The sequence below is a fragment of the Limulus polyphemus genome, unplaced genomic scaffold (assembly GCF_000517525.1).
Source record: "Limulus polyphemus unplaced genomic scaffold, Limulus_polyphemus-2.1.2 Scaffold3230, whole genome shotgun sequence".
NCBI lineage: Eukaryota > Metazoa > Arthropoda > Merostomata > Xiphosura > Limulidae > Limulus > Limulus polyphemus.
Window position 1 is genome coordinate 30,845 of NW_013668840.1, and position 25,412 is coordinate 56,256.

General features: G+C 31.0%; 1 protein-coding gene across 1 annotated transcript in view; it reads right to left on the minus strand.

Annotated features, from left to right (window-relative positions):
- The window catches only part of LOC106468940 (probable palmitoyltransferase ZDHHC11), a 32,568-nt gene extending 16,161 nt beyond the window's left edge, over positions 1 to 16,407 (minus strand). The window contains exons 1-8 of the mRNA XM_013929393.2: positions 16,142 to 16,407; positions 13,055 to 13,099; positions 12,576 to 12,724; positions 8,838 to 9,026; positions 7,923 to 8,098; positions 7,056 to 7,157; positions 4,028 to 4,146; positions 146 to 247 (exon numbers count right to left, since the gene is read on the minus strand). Coding sequence (XP_013784847.2) covers positions 146 to 247; positions 4,028 to 4,146; positions 7,056 to 7,157; positions 7,923 to 8,098; positions 8,838 to 9,026 — 688 coding nt within the window. The 5' untranslated portion in view covers positions 12,576 to 12,724; positions 13,055 to 13,099; positions 16,142 to 16,407. The remainder of the gene's footprint in view (positions 1 to 145; positions 248 to 4,027; positions 4,147 to 7,055; positions 7,158 to 7,922; positions 8,099 to 8,837; positions 9,027 to 12,575; positions 12,725 to 13,054; positions 13,100 to 16,141) is intronic.
- Between the last annotated feature and the right edge of the window lie 9,005 nt (positions 16,408 to 25,412).

A 25,412-nucleotide genomic window follows, 5' to 3' on the forward strand; every position in this document is an offset into this window, starting at 1 on the left:
TTTTTTACATGGCCTATATTATAAATTTTGAAAAACAATTTTATGCTGTTACAACTACAAATTGACATTGTACTTGTTCTCATGCAGTACACTGTATCAAGATAGTCTTGTAATACGTACAAAAGACAGCATAATTTACATTTACCTGAAGTACTGTTAGCAGAAGGTAAATATGTAGAGTTTAAAGGAAATGCATCAAAGTCCACAGAAGAATCGGGTACATCAGAAGTACTACTGGATGTTGTCACTTAAAGACATAACAGAAGGAAAAAGAGAAAGAAAAAGTTTATTTAACATATGGCAGTATTCACAGTTTGACAACAGAAAGAAGTGACACAACTGTCATTGCAATTTGTCTTGAAGCACATAATACACCACCAAAAGAATACCAGCATGATATGAAGAGATCAAACCAAGTCTGATGAAACAGAGATACAGGCAATTACATCACATCCTGACAACCAAGGTTGAGAAACAGCAACTGGCCAAAAATTGACAAAACTATATTTGTATTCAAATTATAAGGTTAATTTAGTGCTATTTTGTTCAAAATTGTTATGAACTTCCTACTCGGGGGACTACAAGTTCCATATTATACACACAAAAAATTCTGAAATTTCACAAACCCCAATTATTTCATTTGGACTGCACTCAAATCAAACTAAAATCAAAATTTAAAAAATTTTCCTTATTTGTATACATATATATATATATATATACAAAATATTAAAAAGATTCCTATGGATACAAATAAGAAAGCACTGGTTATTAAGAATAAACCAACAAGTATTATAGATATAACCAAAACATTAATAAGATTCACCTGTGGATATAAATATTAAAAATAAACCAACAGGTATTATACATACAACCAAAACATCAATAAGATTCACCTGTGGATACAAATATTCATACACAAAATGTAAGATTTTATATTAACTTTTAATATTTTTTTAAGTAATGATTTGCTTGTACATTTTTTCGTTTCAAATGTTGACTATCCAACATGTAAAGTAATTGTGCTTTTAAGATTAAAAATACTTTTATGCATCAACAAATTGTCACATTTCACGTGCAAAACCTCTATAACCTCCAAATAATTACCAGACATCTTTTTTTAGAAAAATCTTTATATTTTATCTGTTATTTTCACTACTGTATCTTTGTATGCATTTGATCAATTTGACTGACCTCATAACCACCATAAAAATTAGGAAATAGATATAAATTATGCTTTTTTCATACTAGAATGACTACAAATTATAACATGAAACCACAAATGTTTAGTCTAAATTGTTTAAATCTCATAACATTATGCATCTACATATATATATATATTTATTATTTTTATTTTATTGACCTTTCAGCCATACCTAACTAACATTACGAAAATTGCAATGTCTTGGCACACGTGCACTCATGTTACCATATTCAAAAGTATAAAAGTGGCCTTTACAAAGTGACCAGTCTTAGCTTTGTTTTAGTGGACCAGCATTTTGTAAAATACAGTCACATTTCAGTTATAATACAATACATGTATATATATATTATTATTACTATTTACAAATAAGTTGTTAAATTACAGTTATTTCTCTTACAACATACAACAGTAAATAAAAAATATAGAAAACAATAATCTCTACTACTTGCAACTGTTAAGAAGTTTGTACTTGGTTGCTGTACCATGCATGCTAAGCCTTGCCAAATTTTGCACATGGAGAATGTAAAACAAAATAACTTTAGGTTTTATACATACATTTTGAAGTAACAAAAAATTATAATTTACTCCATCAATTGCACAGAATTTCACTGTAATTTATCAGGCTTACTAACTAAACTATATTTGGGTCTAAAAAATATTGTTTTTCAAACAACATTTTCACTTACCCCTTCCCTCAGATAATTCAAATTTTAGTATTATACATTATTTAATTTCTTAATTTAAAAGTAAATACTAAAAAAATCCTAAAGATAGATTTATGTGTGTGTTACTTGGTATGTTGAAAGCAGCTTTGGTTCAGATTAGGTGTTTGGGATGTCCAAGTATAAAGTCTGTAGTTTCTTACTAATTACAATCTCAAATTACCAATATTGACAAGCTAGAATATGAAATAAGAACCTCCTATCTTTTCTATTTGCTGAGATATCACTATATTTAGTGAATCAAACACAGTGGCCCTGCCCAATTCTTTTGCTTTTGGAAGTACTTGCTTACATACACCTGCTTTGCTTTATCATGTGTTTATAACCAATTGGAAGCTCAGAATTTCCCCCACGTGGTTTTAACAGCCTCTTGAAGGTGGGAATTTCCCAAGATTACTTCTTTAATCTCCAATGCCTCCTTGATTGTCAAACAATTCAACTGCAAGTATGCCACATAGAATGTATGTAGAATATGCTCTCTTATAACAAAGCTTGTTGGTGGCAGCTATGGAATGATTTGTCGAGCTGCTATATAAAAATCCATTATAAGTAAGGTAAAACAAGATTAGTAAATTTATATTTCATGTAAATAATGTAACCATTGACCAGGCTGTTACATTATTATGATGGTGTTTTAATACAAGTAGCAGCTGAGCATCTTTATTTCATGAAAATACATGAGTTAACCCTATTGCTACAGGTTTTTTTATGGTCAGGGGTCAAAGGGAATGTCATTAAAATTTGTAGATTAACATTCAAAATTTTATTGAACTACTATTTTATGAATATATGTCAATAAGTTTGCTATCAAGTTGTAAATTAAATATGGATTACATGTACCAAATACGTGCAAGCAGCTAGTACCAGATGATCTACCTCAGAGCAACACATGCACAAAGTGTGTCACCCACTGCTGCTTATGTCATGATCAGGGTATACCATGCTGCAATTACAACAAGTGTAAAGGATTTCAATTAAATGGAACAGTTTGAAACCATCCTAATGTTGTTTTAAGGGTGCCTTTGACAATGCAACCATCAGCATGACTGCTTCATTGATGTTCGATGTTGCTGTATGCTTTGCACTGGATTGCTAGTCTGAGACTGATATAAAATGATTGGATATGACATATTTTTCCAGCACATGCATATTTATATAGTTCACTAAGTGTGTATAATTTGTTATATGTACATGTAATGTTTCTGCAGTAAACAGGTCAACTTCAAGTCACCTAACACTATAAAGCATGATGAAGTTTAGTAAAAGATAAATCTTTTTATCCACTTTTGTGGTTGAATGCTAATAAATGCTTTTGATGTGTAGTGTGTTCTCAATCTATCTTCAAATATTTGAAGCAATTCATAGTTGCACCTACCCTGCTATACATGAAGTACTTTCTCATTATGACAGCCATTCTAAATATCTTTGGAAGCTCAGGATTGATTGTAGTATATACATCAGAAATATACTCTTTGACCCCCAAAACCTATATCTCAACATCAAATCATTTTGCTATCTGCTCTAGGAAATGAGATATGGCTATTTACCCCTTGAGGCTGCCATCTTGAATAACTCAAATGGGTCAGGGCCGATTCTGTTGCTAATGTTGTCAGTGGTTTCCTTGACTCCTAAAACCTATATCTGGACACCAAAATCATTGTGTTATGTGCTCTAGAACACAAGTTATGGATATTTTCCCCTCACAGAAGCCATCTTGAATTTCTCCCTTATTGCCATTTTCCAAAATGTCTATCCTGGATTTTTAAGATCCTCCCATAATACCTTTATGAAATATAAAAAGTAATGTGTCACAAGACCCCCCCCCCCCTCAGCCTATGGACTAAATGAAACTTAATGAGTCCAACATATGAATTTGTTATTGAAGCTTCATTAATTCTTGGTTAATTGATGGTTCAAATCTTGATTTCAAGAAAAATCTTGGCTAATTCACTGATCAAATAATGACCAACTATTGAGACTTAGACTGAAAAATGTTAAGTGTAATTAAACAAAAGAAGTACCAACTTGTTGTTGTTTTTGTTTTTTTTTATAAAAACAAGAAGAATAATGGGAAAAAGGTTTTGAATAAACAAAACCCACTTACATTTTTCAAAGGTGTAGATCCAACTATATGGATCAAAATATGCCACTGTTAACACTAAGCACACAAGAAATATTGTGAAACATCCTACTAATGCTGAACCAACACACAGCAAGAAGAACCTAGAGAAAAACACAAGAAGATATTTAATGTTATCACAAACCCCAACATACAATTCAATAAATCTGAAAAAAAAAAACATTTCTGAATATACTACTTCAGTATATTAAACATTTGAATTTTTTCCCGGGTGAAAATACTGTGTTACTCCATAAGAAAGTTGGGTCTATACTTTTACCGTTCTTCTCATTGGTCTAGATGTGGCTATAATTATGTAAATATACTTAAATAGGTTATGTCCTTGTAGTAAGTAAAAAGTGTTTGTGTAATTTTTATTGAAATATGTCAACTAGTCTTCTTGTACATCATCTTAATAAAATTATGTCAACAAATGGTGCAGTTAATCTATTACACAGATTGTTGAATGGCTTTTACACCTAATAATTCTATTAATTTACCACTGTGATATAATTAGAGATGGGCAATTAACTCATTTAATGTGGTAACAGGCTTAGTCATTTGACTGACCATGTAACCATGAAACTATATATACTATAACTGAATGTATTAAGTGTATCTTCACAAAATTTGGCAAGCTTACAGTGAATATTAGAAGTATCTTGTAAAATATAAAATCTTTTTTTTGTACTTTTAGTAAAGATTTGTCTGAGAATTTACAAAGCTTTAACTGAGTCAGTCAGAATGAAAGGTGATTATCATGCTAAGAATAAAAATACTTCTTTTGACCTTACACTTTTCATACTTCTTTTATATAATCTATAGAGCTTCCTAAATAAACACAAGTTTTTTGAAGTAGAACTTTATACCTTATCTCTTATTTTCTCAACCCTAGCACGAACTGTAGCAAAAATTGAAATGCATGAAATAAAATTTAAAAGATACATTTTTCTTTCATTATAATTGTAACAGACAATTAAAATTACTTATCTTAAGAGCTTTAGGCCTCTTAAGTTTTCACAACTGCTTTCACTCAGTTTTATTGTTTTATTGCTCTTTGAACTGTGTCTAACTACCATGACAGCATAAATCATCAGGTGGTACAGTGGAGTAAACAAATGGATCAAATTACATCATGCATGTCTGACTGCTTGTACTTGCTTGAGGGGTGGTGGCAAAAAAAATATTTTTTATTTAAGTTTTTTTTTATTTAACATTTTAATTGCTACAGTTTAGTTACTTTTATTAACAAATATGTAACAATAAGTAAAACATATACATAACATACACAAAAAACAAGAAATTTATAACCTACTTTGATTTTAGGCCAGTTTGCACTCGAGTGCCTGCTTTCACAAGCCTTATTTTTTCTAATCATATTGGTTGTCTAAAAAATAGTTCATATAGCCTTCAAATGTGTATTTTAAAACAAATAATAATTCATAGAGTAAAATAAAATGCCATAAAACTACTATAATTTATCTGGCTTTTTAACTAACCTAAAAATAGGTTTAAAAAATTTCATTCTTTACTGGAACACAGACTTGACTTCAGCCTATACACATCACAATCTGTTTGCTAAATGATGGTTTTTACCAAGATAAATACACAGTCATCATAATCACGCAGTTCACAAAATGGCCTTTATATTCATTATAAACATGTACCATTGACAAACAGGCATGAGTAAATGAGTGATTTCAAAACAATGAAGAGTTGGTAAGAACTTCTGTGATGGCTGCAACAAAGTTATTGATATCTCAGAAAGTAAAAGAGTAGGAATTTCTTATTTTAAATTCTGACTTTCCAATATCTGTAGTTGGCTGTATCTAATTGGTAGATGTTCTGAAACCCATATTAGAGAACAAAGAAATTTTTAAAAGGAGAATTCAGAGCAGAGAGGCATCGCATGACATAGAGAGGAGATTGAAAATTTATCTAAGTATTTCCTTTTAAAAGTAACTCATTAAAACTTAAGATAGTACAAAAATTTGGGTTATAACCTACACTTTCATGGCAACCTTATTGACATACATTGATAATAAAGTGTTTAACTGAATTTTGAATATAACTCTCTAGAAAGGCCATGACATGCACACTTTTGGACCCTACCTGTATCCATAAGGTTAATCATAGTTAGTGTTTCCAATTATTATAACTTTAAATTATTCCAACTAGCCAAGTTTACAATGAGAACAATCAATTAATTTAATGTAATGAATTAATCAATTACCAAATTTTAATAACTGCACAGCTCTAGATATAATGTATAATAAAACATGCATCATAAACACGGGTACAACAATGCACAGATAAATGCTAGAATATGCTTGAACTTACATTTATTATCTTTATTCATACAAAATATGAACAAATAGTATTAAACTACAGTTATGTACCTAGAAGCCTTTATGTGAAACTATTGTACACATCTCTATTACAGAATGAATGTATGATTAAACAGTATTTTTTTTCACAATAACTTTTGATAAATGCATCTACTTTTACGAAGTATATATTACAACCTTAATTTAATTCTAAACTTGAATTAACTTGTGGATCTATACACTTTTGGAATTGAAATACAGCCTTTGAAACATGGTGAAACAAAGCTTGGCATTATTTTTCAAAGACAAATTTAGAATAAGAATAAGCAATAATAATAAGAAGCTGATTTTTTAAGTGCAAGTACTTCCTTAGTAAAAAGTTACCACCAATTATTTTTGCTATCAAAATCATCAGAATATCAAATCACTTATGATAAGCAATAACCTGACAAAAAAAAACACCTAAAATTGAACTGGTGAAATCAGCATGAAAAAACTTAATTGTGCAAGGCAGTTTATTCAAATTTCAACACTTTACACAACAGCTATTATATAAATTCTAAATCTAGTTACTAACTTTTTAAAAGTATTGAATTGTTTTTACATATTGTATTACCAAAATAAAAACATAATGATAAGAGAATAAAAATTCTAAAAGCAAGCAACATGTGCTTCAAACACCATACTTGTAGTTTCTTCCTCCAACACAATTATTTAGCCACTTGCAGTGATGATCAAACTCAGCCACACACTTGTTACATGCACTGCAGTGTTTGGATCTTAACCCCCTAGAAATGTCACAGGTATGTATCCATCAGTGATTAAAAAATACCATTCTTATAACAGAAAGAATACTCACAAAGAAAGTAAAATGTTACTTAATATCATTACAAATGTGATTTGTTTATTGAAGTCTTTCAAATTTTTCTTTTGTAATGGAAAAAGAGTTCATATTCTCTTCTAGTTTAAAATGTGTACTTTTTTTGTAACTATGCAAATACCACTTTATTGGGTCAAAAATTAAAATATATCCATTAAATATACTTTCATAAATTAGCATTCCATATACACAATGTTTAATAAAATATACTATAATACAACCAAAACTTTACAAAATGCATCTACTGAAATTCAGTTCTTAAATCATTTTGAACTTAATAAAATTCCTCTTATAATTCCAGATAAACTGCATAATTTGTAAAGTGCCAAATCATTTTTCTTTAGAACATCTAGAATTGAAGCACATCAAGTACAATAATATTACTGACATGAAATGTTCTGTTGCCACCAAACTCCTAACCCATGAAACGTTATTAGAAGTTGCAAGACACAGCTTCAATTTAAAAAAATTGAATTTTATCATAACAAATTAATTATTTTTGCAAGTTAATTATTAATTGTGTCATTAAAAAGTAAAAAAAGGCTACATTGTGTCCAGCTTGTATATAATGCCATAAAAATTCAAATGTCTTTCTACGACACCTGTTAGGAACACATGAGAATATGTTCAAGCTCAAAGAGAAAGTAATCTACACAAAATAAATATAACTTACACCTTCACTTCACATATGTAACAGAACTGATTTTCTATTACATGCACATGTTTGGTGCGATCAAATGTAGGACATGGCCCACTGCAATTTTTGGCAAGCACATTGGGATCTGCAGGGTTGAGGCTCACACTGATGACATGAATTACTAGATGAATAATGTATATCATACTCAGGATCTGGACACTCTGTTAAGAAAACTAGTCTAATCTCTTTATAATCTTGATTTCAAAAGTTTGTAATTTCTGAAACATGAATAAGATAGAATAGAAGTTCAGAACATTCATAATCACAATTAAACTATATATAAATGGTTGTCTAGGCCAGTTTACTCAAGGTACAATGTTTCTGAACAAGTGAAAACTGAGACCAAGTGGGATTCAAACCTGTGACTCTGCATGTCAAGTATATGCTTTAACCAGCTAAGTTTCTAGGTTCATTGAATGTCACAGTTATCACTTTGTTACTTGGGTTATGAAGCCTGGTTTGCACAGACCACAATCTATACATTACTAATTTAGTTTTAAAAATGCTATATTAAGTTTGAACTGCAGAAATCTTCAGTGACAGCAAAACAAATTAGTGCATTTTTATAAAGAATGTTTATAAACTAATAAAATGTAATGTACTTTCAAACAGTATTAAGTCAATTAAAAATCCAAGTAATAATACTTATCCAACTTCTAGCATCATTTCCTGGATTTAAGTTTCCGGATGTGTGATAGATTTGAAGGCTGTGTTTCTCTACGTACTAAACTTCACTAAAATATTTTTATAGTTCATTAACTACTTTTTTCATAATTCATTCATTTCAATGATATTTTAGTAACTATGGTGATAAACAGTTATTAAAAATTTTTTGTCTTTTAAAAGCATACAAAACAAACCTTTATTGGATGAATAACAACCAAAGGATACAACATAAGCTATAATCTGCCACACTCCACAAGGAATTGATGGTACCAAAACACCAAAGTAAACCACTGCAAAGAGTAACAAGAAAAACCAAGCCAATGCTTGCAGTGGGTGGAGAGGAAGAGACCATCCATTGCTCCTACTCCAAATTTTGGAATCACCTCGACCCTTGAAGCAAATATACATTGCCATCTATATGGGGAAAAACATGTACTTCCATATCAACATGTTTACTAGCAATGGATTCATGATGGAAAAACAGAAGTCTAATAATAAAGATGCAGACAGTTAATAAAACACAAAAAATTACATTTATAAGGTTCAAATGTTTCGGAATACACTATTTCCATCTTTGGCAAAATCTGAAAATTGTGATACAAAGATGATTATTAACTAAAATTATAATATCATAATCACTAGTTAACTTAGTTATTAACTCTTTCAGCAGAAGCTCTTTCCCTGGGATCGACCTTGTAACCATTTTGTGCTTGTTATAGTTTTCATGCTATAACTTTTAAAATAGTAAGCGCATGTTAAACAAATTTAGCAGATTATCAGAAAACCTTACAATGCGTTCACATGCAAAATCCAAAATTTTTTTATTAAGTCTTAAGGTTTGTAAAGCAATGTTTTTCTCATGCCTTTTTTCCTTTTTGCATGTTGCCTATCTAACATGCAAAGTAATTTTCATTTTAAGATTGAAAATATTTTTATGCATCAGAAAATTATCAAAATTCACATGCAAAATCTTTATAATGTCCAGATAGTTATCAAATGTTTCTTAAGAAAACAACTTCATATTTTATCTGTTATTTTCAGTAATGAATCTCTGTATGGGTTCAATAGATCTGACCAATCTCATAACAAACATAAAAAATTAGGAAATAAATATAAATTATGCCTCTTTCATTCTAGAATGATAACAAATTATAACACAAAAACATAATTGTTTTGACTAAATAGCTTAAATCTAATAACATTATACATTTATATATATTATATTGACCTTTCAGCCATGCCTGGCTAACAATACAGAAGTTACAATGATGCATCACATGTTTTCTCATGTTATCTTATTGAATGATATAAAACTAACCTTTAATCTTTACAATGTGACCTGTCTTGGCTGTGTTTTAGTAGACTAGTATTTTGTAAAATACAGTCACATTTCAGTTATTATACATTACATTATGTATGTATATAGATTATTGCTATTTAGAAATAAGCTCTTAAACTTATTTTTCTTAAAACAAAGAACAGTAGATAAAGAAATAAAGCAAACAATTATCTCTTCTAGTTATGACCTTTGTACTTGGTTTCTGCTTGACGTAGGTTGCTAAGCCTTTAAAAATTTCACACATGGACGATATGAAAATTTTTTTTAGGTTTCATATATACATTTGAATAACTAAAAGTCATAAATTACTATACTAATACAATAGAATTCAATTATAATTTATCAAGCTTAGTAATTAAGCTGTATTTTCATCTAAAAAAAATATTAAATTTGAAGCAGAGTAAAGACTCACCTTACCAGCTTGAAGATTTGTATCGAAAGATCGAGATGATGTTGTAATACTCGAAAATGGCTGAGAAAGCCACTAGGGGACATTCTGAGCTTTTGATTAATTATTCACATGTCATAGACTGAAGTAAGTGTATATAAGGGACCATATCCAAAAATGGAAAGAGGTGAGTGGGGCCACTGTGCTTGATTCAGTACACGTGTGATATCTCAGCAAATAGAAAAGATAGGAGATTCTTATTTTATATCCTAGTTTGTTAATATCGGTAATTTGAGTTTCTAATTGGTACAAAACTATAGACTTAGTATTTTGACATCACAAACATCTAATTTGAACCAGTGCTACATTCAACATACCACATGGCACACAAAAATTTATATTTAGGTGTGTTTTTTTAAAGTAAGAAATTAAGTAATGTATAATATTAAAATTTGCATTATAATCTACAGTTTGATACCAAACTTATTGACATAAACTTATAAAATAGTAGTTCAATAAAATTTTGAATGCAAATCAAAAAACATGATGGCATGGCCTTTATCCCATGTAGAAAGGGTTAAGATAGTTTTATTTTACTAATAGGATGATTGGCTTCTGAAAGAAGTTGCTTGCTTTCAGCAGTAGTGAAGGCCAGCACTTTACAAGAGCTTGATAGAAAAATCAATGGCTTCCTGAGAAACAGAGAGTTGGTTTAAGTTTTTACTTCTAACAAGGGTAGGTGTGCAAAGCCAGCCTTGAAGGGCAAAACAGTCCCTTGTTGTCCATATCTTATGTTAAAATACCATGAAGATCCATCTAAAATCTTGTGCATGGATTTAGACAAATTATAAACATCTACAAGCAATATTTCAAATGGGTGCAACAAAATTTAATTTGCAGATCCACCCATCATTTGAAAGAGACAAGTGGAAAGAAAAAAGTTATATAAACATCTATGATAGTAGTCCTCAGTTATTTTCCACACTGGGCCATTCCAGACGACAACAACAAAGACAAGGGCTGGACCTATGCTTGTGGAGTACATCATTCCTCATAAGAGTTCTACTCATTCTTGAGTATTACATACAGAATATCTGCTCACAGTGTGGACCAACTGCAAAGAAGAATGGCTGTTGTGGACTACTGATGTATAATTTGTTGAATTCAAGTAGCTATACTCAACAAAAATTAGCTGAGCAATTTATATATAATTTACTGGATTAAATTGTCAAGCACAAGTACAGACTGTTGCACAGAGACAGTACTCCACGTAAGATCCATGTAATTATGCATTTTTTTACATAAAAACTGCAGTTGAAATTCAAACTGTGCATACCAAATGTGCATACTATTCACTAAAACGTATAACATTTACATATATGTGCCTATTTGCCAGTTTGAAACAAAGAAAAGCCTATATCGGCAATAAAATAAACACAAAGTATGGGAAATCATTCTCACTGTAAACTGACTGACAAATTATACAGTGCTTTTTAGGATTTGATGTTAAGTCCTTTACATGAAAACCTACATTTCACCACTATATTATGGAGGCCTACTGTATCTCTTGTGTTCATTCTCCCATGCAGAACTGAAGAGCCTATAGTTTACTGCACAAAAAACTACATTCATACATTACATTAATTAGTATGTTTTTTATTTCATTTTTTGAAAAGAAACCATATAAAACTTCAAAACTTACATTTTTTCTTGTCATTTTATAGTCATAGAGTGATATAATATCATTTTGATTAGCTATAAGTACAAATCATTCATTTCTTTTTATTAAATTCTATTTAAATATGCTTAGCACCCTCTCAAAATTTGACAATTTAGACGAAATTCAAGGTTTCAATTCACTAAAAAAAATAAGTATATACTATTCCTCCTTATATTATCTAACCTAATGTCATATTACAGATAATAATAGCTTAAAATTAAAATAGTTAAACTAATGGTGGTCAGTATATTAAAGTGGTTTACAATTACCCCAAAAAATTTACAAAAGAAACACAATATCATACTTATTACATTAGTCTTTTGTTCTTTCAAATTAATTTATTCTTTTGCTGCCTAAAGCAAATTTCCTTATCTGACAGTAACCATTTCAGTAAAAGCCAAACAAACTGAAACTCAGTGAGAAAAAGTTCATTTTGGGGCAAAATATGTATTATTTATTATTGTTTTCTTTATGTACGTCATTTACAAGATATAAATAACAGAATCCAAGTCTTACCTTCAAAAATCAATTTGTTTATCATCCACACCAAACTGATGAGGAGATAGCAGTCTTTGGTCATGATAATTCATCATCACTCTTGATACGCTGGCTTGGTTTAAGGTTAAATTCTCATGGTTTTAGCACACAGGAAGTCTATGTAATTGCTAAAATTAATACAGGTTATATTCATGTAAAAAGTTTTACTTACAGTCTTGTATACTATCTAATTGTGTATGTAGTTTTTGCATGCGTACACGTATAACAAATTTCTATAATTCTCAAACACAACAGTTTCTACTTATACTGATAAAATATACTAAAATTCCTACTAAATATTCTGCTTCATTCAACATTTAAATGAGAGTAAACATGAAAGCTTTACACTTTCTGTACAATTTTTAAAACTGTGTGTATCTCACTAGTATTTTTACATCTTCCAAACAGTCTTCTGACAAAATCATTCTCTAAGATTTTTTTCTCAATGAGAACTTTACCTTCAATACTTCTTTTCTTCATCATTACAGCCAGCAATAATAAATCTGAAAAATATAAATTTGATAGAAACAGTGCAGAGGTTAGCTACCGAAGTGATACCATGTTTAAAACAGTTTACTTACGACAGGCTTAACAATTAGCTGAAATCAAATCAGAAAGCAGTGTATTCTTCCTCATAATTGATACATATAAATTTCCTTATGCCTTTAAGCTCTTTACCTATAGATAATAATAAACTAATGTATATATTTAGTACTGTTTCATTATATTTCTTTTAACTTATACTTAATAATTTTCACTGATTCTGATAACTATTTAATTTATTTGGACCTGGAAATATAAAATTAAACAACCTTCTTCATGATATAAATGATGTTGAAAAGCAGTTAAAAATTGTGGTGGTAGTAGGTCATTTTCAAAGATATTTTGATGACTTCATTGGATGCAATAAATTAGTTGAAATATTTATAATCAATATATAATTCCAACATGTGTCCATAATATACTGCATCACAAATAATTATTACTCCACTTTTCTAAAGAATTAATGCATCTTCATATAATTAGGTAATACACAATTATTACACACTTTCAATATTAATGAGTGAGGTAATGTATTTAGTAGAGTACAGTTCAAAATTCTAATAAAGCACAGTTTTGTTTTTCCTTTTATGTTAAAGAAATATTCTTTCTGGGTTAATGTTTCACTTTATCAGTTAAATAATATGGTAACTGAGGCTCTAATCTCCTGGCCACTTTTGGCACTTTTCAGCAACCACATATTTTTCTTTTGTCTTATCTTTATGACCATATAAATCTGTTAATAATTCAGTTATTTACCTTGATTTCTCATACACTAATATCTTCATATGAAATAAAACACGTTAGTTAAATTGGTAAACACAATAATGTTAAGCACATTAAAATGAAGTAAAAATCATTAAAAAAGAACAAGAATAAAGGCCCACATAAATTACAAAAAATAATTTCATTATCAAAATTTACATTCATATAAGTAACATCACATATTATCATGCAAATCTCTTTTAGATGATAGTTTTTAAACATATTACATTTTACGGTGAATAATACCAAAAGTTGTTAATTTAATTCAAAAATAAAGTAAGAATAAATTTATTGTCTATCCTGTTGTAAATTGATTTTGTAACTGTCAATTCAGTAGAATCTTTATGTTGAAATCCAAACCGAAAAGGTTACAATTTACTTTCCTATGTTAATTTACTCAATGATTTTGCTATAATTTTTGAAAAGCTAACGTAACGAGCAGATGAATTTATAATTAGAGAGTAACATTCTATCCTTATAGACAAGAATAATTTTGGTAATTTTTAACCGGGTTAGGCACTTCAAAATAGATGTTACTATCATAAAAATATCAGTCAGAGAATCAGCAAGTATATCAATTACACTTTTTTAACAGGTCAGGGAGAATTCCATCATCTACTGCTACCTTTCCACCTTTTAATATCTTAAGCCACATTAATTATAGTTATATGTAATTGGTAAGAAAATTCTTTATGCTCAGAAAAAAAGGTAACAATAGTGAAATCTTTCAGATTTATCTGCTTCCTCAGATACTTTAAACTCAACTTTTTACAAAGTATGGGATGCATAGGCTTCAGAAGAGAGGTGCTGCACTTTAACATATTTGACTTTTAAAGCAATTGTAAATTATATTATTAATTTAATGGGAGGACATGCTCCCAGACCATCCTAGATGGAGCTGCTTTTAGCAGCTCCTTATACTTTCAATCTCTCATTGTAAAATCTGCATGTCTAGCCAAGTACTCCCATTTTGCAACTCCTTCCTACACCACTCGGATGCAAAATTCTACAGGCAAACCAAATTATTTTAAGTATTTAAAATTGTTTGGCCTTTGGATAATTTGTCTTTGGTATAATGACTGGTATGTTTCACTAAATGAATAGCAAAAAATTAAAAGGTGGATTGTGAATTTGTAAGTTGAATAAATATAAGTTTGCTTTAGAAGCTTAATTCCAACTTGTTTTTTAGAAAAATTGCTTCTATGTTAATATTATAATTTGGAATTTATTAGCTGATAATACAGTAATGTTGTTAAATAATTCAAAACATCTGCCGGATTTGAATATGAATGTAGAATGCAATATTTTATATTAATTTGGTTTTTAAGATTTTTTGTTGTTGTTGTTGATGGAGGGGTGACTTAATGAGTCAAATCACTTCTTGCTATATTAATCTATTGTACGTTCTTATTAACCCTCCATCAAATAATACACTAATTCTCCATTCATTATTAGTAAAATTATTTTCCTAAGAACATTCAAATTTAAATTAACCCTCCATCAAATAATACACTAATTCTCCATTCATTATTAGTAAAATTATTTTCCTAAGAACATTCAAATTTAAATTGCAAATTAACATTCATACGTTATTTAGTCCTTAATTACAAGACCCAAACATTTTCTTAGAATCTTATAATCAAACAGAATATTCCAGTAATAGTAGTACTAGTAATACTATTAACATTACTAATATTAATATTCTAGTGTCTATGATGCAGTACGAGAAGACCAAAATTGGTTATTAAAATGTGGGCTCTCCCAAAAATAAAATTCAGGCTTTATCTTGAATAAGTAAGGCCTGCTTAAACATTTAATTTCGTCGTTTTATTCAGTATGTTTTTGTATACACAGTTTCTGAAACTAATTAAAAAAGCAAATCTGGAACTTGAATACTGGGCTAGAACGAGTACAATTATGTAGGCCTAAGATACGTTTCTAACTAATCTAACAAGGTTTTAGTTTTCTATCCACATTATTTATTACATTAGGGATAGTACTACACATTGTAAATATAATATCGTGAGCATTAGTACTAGTAGACTAACAGTAACAGTACAGACTACAGCACATTGACGTTTCACCTCAATTTACGAATAATTGACTTCTTATACTGTTCTAGTTATAGCCAGAACTGGTTAAATTAAACATAAAACAAGCAACATCCGAATTTTTCAAAATTACTGCAAGTGTCATTTCGAAACTGATTTTCATTTTATAAGATGTAACTTAATACTTACACAGTATTACTGCTGTCGGTATGATTTAGTTTTACTAAATAAACCTATCAATATCATCTTGTAATTGTATAAAGAACAAATATCTTTCTAAAATGGAAATGCTTGGGTTCGCCAAATTTTAAAGAATAGCTTTGAATTATTTACGTTTTAAGCCTAACGACTTTAACCATAACATTAAACTTTTTAAAGCACACTACATCAAGTACAGTTTATTCTAGATTAAAAATTATCTGTACACAAAACAAAAATGTCGACGTACTCCTACAGGTTATTGTCATTAAAGAATCAATAAATAAATAAACAAGGGACCGTATTGCAAATAAAACTTCTTAAATTTCGTCGTAAAAACATTATTGCCATGAAAGAGTGATTTGTAAAATCATTTGTTATTACCAGATTTGTGAAACATGTATATATATATATATAATTTTCACCTTAGCTTTATTTTTTATAATTTTGAGAAAGTTGAGGATTCAATTTTGAATTCAGAAAATTGTGACTCGTTGCACTCCATAACAGTAACCCAAAAATGCTTTAAAAAGAACTAGTAATTTAGATATAACATTCCCAAAACACTCTTTCATCTACCCGGCTTTAAGAATACCTTGGTCACAATGATTTCATTATCAGTGGTTATAATTCCATAAAAAATATTACATACAGCGGCAATTTTTTTCAGTCAGTGAGAAAGTAGATTATCAAAAATTTAATTAGATATTACATTTAATACTTAAATGTTTCGGAATGCACATATTCCATCATCAACAAGCTATATTAATTAAACAAGGTAAGATATGTGATACGAATATTTCTAAATTTATACAGTTACACTCACTCCTATAGCAACCGGTCCTGTCGACCCTTGGCCGCTCTCACGAAGTCTCTTCATCACTACTTGTCCTATGCAACCTCTGATCATTCTTTATCTTTTATACCAACATTAAAGGCGTCCTCTGTAACATTATCTCGCCAACTTTTTCTCGGTCTTCCTAATGGTCTCCTATCTTTCCTAAGTGCAATATTGAACAACAATGGTAACAGGAGGCATCCATGTTTTAGACCACTTGAAAGACTATGTTTGAATTTTTCCGACCTGCACCAAACATTCACTTCCCTCATTACACACTTTAACCATTTGCATAAGTTTATCTAAAATGCCCAATTTTTTCGTGATCTTCCACAAAATTGGTCTATGTATACAGTTATAGATCTGCTTGAAATCAATGAATTGCTATCAGTTTTTCTTATCATTCTCCAACATTTTCTTTAAAACATACCTCACCACAAAAATTTGGTCCATAGTCGACTTCTTGGCCTAGAAAATTGATTAATATTCTGTGATAATCTCACCCGTGTTACATCCAAAGTCCCTAGAATTGAAAGGGCAAATATGCTCGGTGTCAGGTTTCGATCCCGTGACCTGCAGATTGCAAGTCGAGCTCCCTAGCCTCCAGGGCATATCAGGTCAGGTTTTTAGATCTGAATATATTTTGAATCCTGAAGAATGATTGAAATACCATTTGTAGTTTATCATATGGATAAAAAGTTTTAATTATTTTTTTAATTTGTGACTTTAATATATATCTTTCCTTAAAAAAAGGAATTTTTTTTCTACAGTATATGGTTTCTTTGGAGATTCAGTTTTGTTAGAAATGAACTTGTGTGTTAGGGTTTGGATAAAATGAAAGAATAACCGTTGTTTATTAGAATATTTTGTAAGGTAGTTATTTCGGTATGATGAAAAAGATAGTCAGAAAAGCTGCTATTATAAATGGGCTGTAAATTCTAAATAATAGCACAAGTGTACTTCAATTAAGTTTGATATATTGTCAGTTTTATTAGTATCTGTGTAGCTTATAAAAGCTTACTATGAAATAATCATCAAAAGAACGAAACGGATTTTCTTACCTTGAGAATATCATGAGAACATTTCGTTCGTTTGTTTCAGAATTTTCGCACAAAGCTACACAAGAACTACCCGCCTGAGCCATCCCTAATACTTAACTCGTGCGATAGTAAGAAACTAATCAACAAGTACCCACTACCGTCTTGAGTTACTCTTGTCTGACCGAATACTAATATTTAACCGTTCCTCTTACAGCGCATCCGCTGTTTCAAAGTTTGGAGCGCGTTTTTGTAGCATACAGTTCTAACTTAAGGAACGTCTATGTCTGAACCTCAGGTGGTTTCTGACCAGGCTGTTTAGCCTATATGATGTGTCAGATACCGTCTAGGTTGAAAGTAGCAATACTGTATAATAGTTGTTTTTACGATACAACCTTTGTAAAGGAGTAAGTTTATACCTTAATTTATTTCAACAATTTGGTGTTTCACAAAAATATAGCCTATAAAAGATTAAATGGTTTAAAATAATGCGATTATAAGCTTACAGCCTACAAAAACTTTGCTTTTCATTATCAAATTTCCAGCATTTCAATCGTCAGATTGTAATTTCTCTGTAATCTGAGATCATAATATCACTTGAAAAATAATTAATCACACAATCATGGATTAACGTTTTTTGTTGACAGGATGTTAGTCGTGGAACAAATGGTACATATTCAATAAAATCTTTATTTTCATTGGTTCAGTAAAAGTCAATTATTTGGAGATGGTTTCATAACTATCTCAAAATTTACAATACGTACTCTACTTAAATGACTTTCTAAAGTTCCTCAGGATTCCAGTTCTGTCCAACTTTGTTTAATATCATGCTTTGTGGTATGGTAGAACGTCTGAAATGTTATTACTTGTGTGGTTTTATATTGGTGGTATCTCTATTTAGAGATGAGGTCGAAATGTCATTTTCTTGCGAAATTCTTGTACAAATCATTTTTGACCTTCTTCAAACTTGAGCTGCTACTTGAGAGTTTTGTTTGCACTCTTAAAATGTAAATACATGGTCTTCTCAAACAGAAAAATCAGCTCTTTTCTTCCTCTTCAGATGAGTGGAATTGAAATCTCTGTGAATTTAGAATATCGGTATTTGAGCTTGCTGCTGAACAGAAAATGGAATTGAGGGCTCATATATCTAATTTGGTTGCCGATTGTCAAAAATGACTTATCTACTTCGAACTGTGTCTAGTACTTCTTAAGATGCTGATCGACAAACTCTTCTGCTTATGTATAGCGCTCTTATCTACTCTAAACTTCATTATGACTGCGTTTTGAATAACATTAGGTTTCTGCTTATGTACTCTACAAACTCGATATTGTTCAACACTCAGTTTCTCAAGTTTATTTAGTTGCAATGCATTGCACTCCTTTTTCATCTATACAGTTTATGACTTCTGAGACCACTTTGGCTTTTCACTAGCAGGAACGCTTTACATTAACGCTTTACAATATACTGGTGAGGGTATTAAGGCAATTATTAATAACTCGTACTAGTTGGAACGCTACAAGTAGGATTCTGTTTTTTCCTTCCTTTGTGATGCTTTTCAGTGACACAGCAATACGTCTGAAGCTTATAACGCTAAAAACAGGGTTTCGATACCCATGGTAGGTACAACCAGATAGCCAATTGTTTAACTTTGTGCTCAATCACAAACAAACAAACTTTCTATGACATGCAAAGAAATTCTCACTTCTATTTTCAAGGACCCTTATTTTTAACTTTCGTAGAACCCTAGAGTGATTTGTTACTTTCCTTCTCATTGACTCTTTTCAGATGTTTTTGTTGACTTCTCACCTTCTGAAAATCTTCATAATGTGAATTGTCTTTCCTATTGTTTGGTTTACATAGACACCTTTAAAATTTCTGTCAGTATTTATGCAGGTGGATCTTGTGACCCAACGACTAGTACAGCTGCTTGTGCCTTTTATGTTTAATCTTGGAAATTATTCCACTCTTACTGTCTTCTTGTTAATTCGAGTAGTTTTGTAGTTGAGATTGTGTGTATTTCACTACAGTCTGTTTGGCTTGAAAATATTGGTTCGTACCCCCCTATTGACTTAGCGGTAAGTCTGACAGCTTATAACGCTAAAAATCGAGTTTTCTTACCGGTGGTCAAAGCACAGATAGTCCATTGTGTAGTTTTGTGCTTAACATCTAACTAACATTGGTGCTTCTTTTATACATATTGTTATTTTTTTCCGATTGTTTAAATGTTCTTTATGCATTGACCCTTAAAAAAGTAATACTCACTCTGGATTGGTGTGGGATGTCGTTTGATTCATTCTCCCTTAATTTATTCTGACATTCACAATATTTGTGCATAAACAATTTCTTACAAAGAACCTCTTCAAAACGTTTAAGTCAAAAAAATTCAGTTGGCAGTTTTGCATATTGTAGTTGATAAGGTACATTGTACTGTCTACTGGGGTGGGGGTCCGATTTAGTAACTTGTCAAATTACAGTTAGTTAATTTTTACCAGAATAAAAAAAAGTGTTTGTTTACATTGCGGGATAACTGTGATGGGCACAGCACAAACAGTCTATTGTATAGCTTTGTGCTTAATATCAAACAAACAAATAATTGTTGGGGTTCCGTGGTTTTGACATGTTGTACAATTCAACGAGAGAAACTATTTTTTTTTTAAATTACTCTTTCTTGTGAGATCACATCAAGTCTCAAAACGTTCAAATGACCAAATCGCATCAATACTTTGCTTTGTCTCGATTCACGTACAGATACTAATGCACATTTAGTTAGTCAGTTCAATGCAGAGCTAATACAGTGGAAAAATGTTTTGAAATGTATCGTTGGTAAAGATCAGTTTCTAGCTGCACGGGATCTGCCTTTTTGAGGTGAGAATGAATTTTTATCATCATTACATAACGGTAACTTTTTGGGATACCTAGAATTTATCAGTTGCTTTGATCCGCTTCTGTCGAAACATTTTGCAAAATATGAAAGTATTGGCAAAGGAATTACCAGTTAATTTCTTCTTCCATTTGTGACGAATTCATGCAATTGAAGTCTGATAAAGTTCAAAATTATATTGTCTTTGAAATTAAGACTAGCAAATATTCGATTATTTAGGATGGTCTATAGACCTGATTTAGCTCACACACACCAGCTTACCTTGATAATCTGACACGTGCAGCACAACAGCAAGCCAGTAGAGTGGTTTCTGAAATTTATATATTCATGGCCACATTAATGATCATCTGGCGGGAATCGTTACATCGTTTCTACAAGAATTTGACAATGATATAGGGCAATGTCGCAGTTAAAGCTATGCCAATGCAACCAATATGTTTGGTAAATATTCAGGACTTTAGGCAAGGATTAAAAACAAAAACCCTCTTTCTGTCTTTATTTTATGCTCTGTGCATTCGTTGATTTTGGTTGGTTCGCGTGGTGCAGAATGCTCTTTGGAAGCCATTTGGCTTTATTCAAAATATGTACCTTTTTTTCCGCTTCAACCCATCATTGGGAAATTTCCACATCACATCTTCATATGTACAATAAGAGCCTCACACTGAAGAGTATGGCCGCCACGAGGTGATCTGCGAGAGCTGATGCAACTCAGGCTTTACGATTTGGCTACGAAGCCATTGAGAATGCTCTGAGTCTGACTGAGATATTGGTTGATAATGTAAACTAAAGCAGCTCAGCTCCAAGCTTGTCAATTAAGAGTTGCAGTAGACTCTCAAGACACTGCAGTCATGATTGTTGTGTGGGATGTCATTCTTGGAAATATAAACGTTACTAGTAAAGCTCTACAAGAGGAGCAAATAAATCTGTGCACAGCTTCGGTTCTGTACAACTCACTTCTTGATTTTATCGTACAGATCAAAAATGGCTTTCAAGCCTACGAAACGGATCCAAAAAACAAAACAAAAACTTTCAGATACTGAAGAGTACAGAGTAAACTCACAAAGAAGTAAAACTAGGAAAAGAATATTCTGGGAGTCAGCAACTCCAGATGTCAAACTTCTGGGACAAGAGTTTATTGTCGAAACATGCTATGCTATCTAGTTAAACCAAAACGGGCCGTATTTATATTACTGAAAACTAAACATTTATTGGTTACTGTGTAAGTATGGTTAAATAAGAAACAGAATGTTCATAAGCTCTTACACACTTTTACACCTATATCACTAAATCCCGGGAGGTAACTAACATTCAAATACCTAACAAGTTTATTGGATCAAACTTTGTATACAGCTATATCGTAAATATTTTCTCTCACTTTTATATAGTACTTTATACAATGCTTGTTGCAATTCCTGTACTACAAAGAAGCCGATAAACTCTACCTAACTGTGGTTTCGAAGCCGGGAAAAGTCTAATGCCTAGAGTGGCGATTCATTGCTTTGTTTTCGAAAGGTTTCTACTTCAGCTGCTAACAGTAAAATAAACATATGAAATAGGTGTGAAAAGATTGTAATTAAAAATTCTCAGGAGATTTTCTTTAGAATTTTGTGGTTCATACTCAAAAGTCCCGACAGTACTATTCATTTTGTTTCTTCTAGTTTCTAAGTCAGTTGCTAACAATATAATAACTACAGAAAATAAGTGTGAAAAGGCGAGAAGTATAAACTCTGACAATAAGTTGTTTTGAACTTTCTGATCAATACTAACAGAACTACATATTTTATTTTGCATTTTGCAATATTTTCTTCCATTATACTTTGATAACTTGCCTACAACCTGGATGTAAGGGTTAATGATTCTTTCCTCTAAAGGTGGGCAAAACTTCACGAAGTTTGAAATTTGTAAGGTTGGATTTGTTAGAAATAGTGAGGTAACTGAGTTCCGGCCAAAAAAAAAAAGGTAAGGGAATACGTCCCCACACCATTACACCACTGGATATATGTGAGATACGTAGGGCTGCGGAAAATTAAAAAGTTAAAAGAACACTATCCACAAGATTTAGAAGAAGGACTTCCTGATGAGTGTTGCAGCTTCAGCTCGCTGTTTCGAAATCCTGAGATATTTGCTATTGAGATGTACAAGAAGCTCAGAGAGCTGGGCCTGAAGGATACATTTCCTAATGTGGACATTGCTTGATAATGTACTTGATTGTACCACTTTCCAACTGTTTGGATAAAGATTTTTTTGTTTATTGAAACATGAAAAAAAACAAAAAACTCTGATCAACAATAAACAAGCAAAACTAAATGCATTAGCTTTGTTGGCTATTGAAAACAAGTATATTGCTTCGTTTGATTTCGAAGACATTATTGAAGACTTTGCCAGGAAAAAACAAAAACAAGAAGAAAAACCTTTAAACTGGTGACTACAAATCGGACAACTTAAAGGTAAGTTTGTTTTTGAACTATTTTTGAGGCTAGTTATTTGGCAAAAGTTTTAAAACCCGTTAAACCTCTCCTTTATATCTATTTAATTTTTGACTCCATACAGCGTTCTTAGTTTGTTTAAACTGCCATCTTTCTGTTCTGTAAAACAAAGGCGATTATTGATTTAAGCTGAAAGCGTTTTTCTTTCTTTCATTAATGTGTGTAGCACGTCGCCTCCACTTTAACTATTTTATCTGATCAGTTCAACGCGTAAAACGTATTTTTATTAATAAATATTTTGTTTGTTTGTTTGAAGTTAAGCACAAAACTACACAATGGGTTATCTGTGCTCTGCCCACCACGGGTATCGAAACCCGGTTTTTAGCGTTGTAAGTCCTCAGACATCCCGCTGTACCACTAGTTTTTCTTACAAACAATTTTATCAGTACTATGCACAATAGTTTTAAACAGTGAATAATGTATTTGCTAAATGAATGTAGTTTTAAGGATGAAATGTGTGTGTGTAGTAGTGGTGAGGTGTTGATTATTTTTTATATAAAGTCGGGGCCAATAAATGTATTTGTGAGGTTTATTAAGTGTAATAAAACATGTAAATTGATAAAAAAAAAATTCACTAGGTCTAAAAGGGTTTCTTGTTTAGCCAACTTAGGCGTTTTATGAATATGATTTCTATATAAAACAATACTAATCTGGCAGTTTGTATAAGAAAGAAAAAAGTGCATTCCGTTTCATTATTTCAACTTTTGGGGTTTATAACTGGATATCACAACAAAAAATACAACAGAAACGCCTTCGAACGGGCTAATGCATAAAATGCTACATAGTTGGTAACAATCTGCATATCCAATTGCCTTGCCCCTGGGCATCCCTGTGGCTTGTGACAACATAAATTAAAAGCTCTGACCTTCTTTTTTGCAATTCAGTTGATGTGTAATTGTAAGTGCATATAAAATTTACCCCTTCTATAAAAGTTACATTGCAAAACTTTTTGTAATGAAATTCTCCTTTTCCATAATTATAAAAGTTTTGCAAAGCGAGAAACTTTAGCATTTTGAAACAAGGGATATCTTGTATTGAATAATATCGGTAAAATCAACGAAAGTCGTGATTCCAGCAACAACAAAAAAAAAAAAAGAGAGACCACTCCGCGATCAGCAATTAGTCACATACCAAAGGTTCTGAAGAAAGATAAATAGGTTGTCACTGGAAGTAACCCAAAAATACAACGAAGCTAAAATAAGAACCTTCTTTGGACGTATAAACTAAATAATTCGCATAGACTTAGATTTGCAAAAAGCGATACAAGATTCGAGTTCACAAGCTTCTTCAAAGCATGTAGCCGAGTGGAAACCAACAATTCAAAGTCGTACGAGCAGTATCTGTATTGTAATAAATTGGAGTGTGCCATAAAATTCGTGGAATAATATTTCTCCTTAATTAATTGTTTGCAAAAATACGGGTAATTTATTCCTATCATACCAGTGATATACTATTTTAAAAGTGGTACAGAGCATGTCACAAAAGATTTCCCAACAGATTTATATTATAGTTGTAGATTAAATCCTTAATGATAAGTTAAACATCCGAAGAGTCGAGAAAAATGCCAGTGTGAACTCAGCAAGCCATCTTGTTAACGTGCTGATTCAATTATGCTGCAAGAAAATACCATATTTGTAGAGACTGGATTTCAGTAAGAACTTATACGTGTAATTAAAGAAAAATGTTTAACAGTACGTCAACCACATTGTATCTGCTATATCCAGTGCCGACGAGGCCTTTTACTCAATACCAAAGCTCGTCGGGCCGCCTGAGATACACAGTAATGGTAGAAAGGCTATGTACAATATATAATTGCCAGAACAACAACTGTTACGGTGTGAACAAGATTAAGTTGGTGAAATGTAATTTTATACAAGTAAATTACAAATCATAATTACGATAAGGATTAACAAGACGATATTATTTATTTATTTTAACATCAGTTATCTACAGTATTATTATTTACATTTACTTGAATTCAATTTAATCGTCATTCAAAAGAACTGGATAACCGGGAAG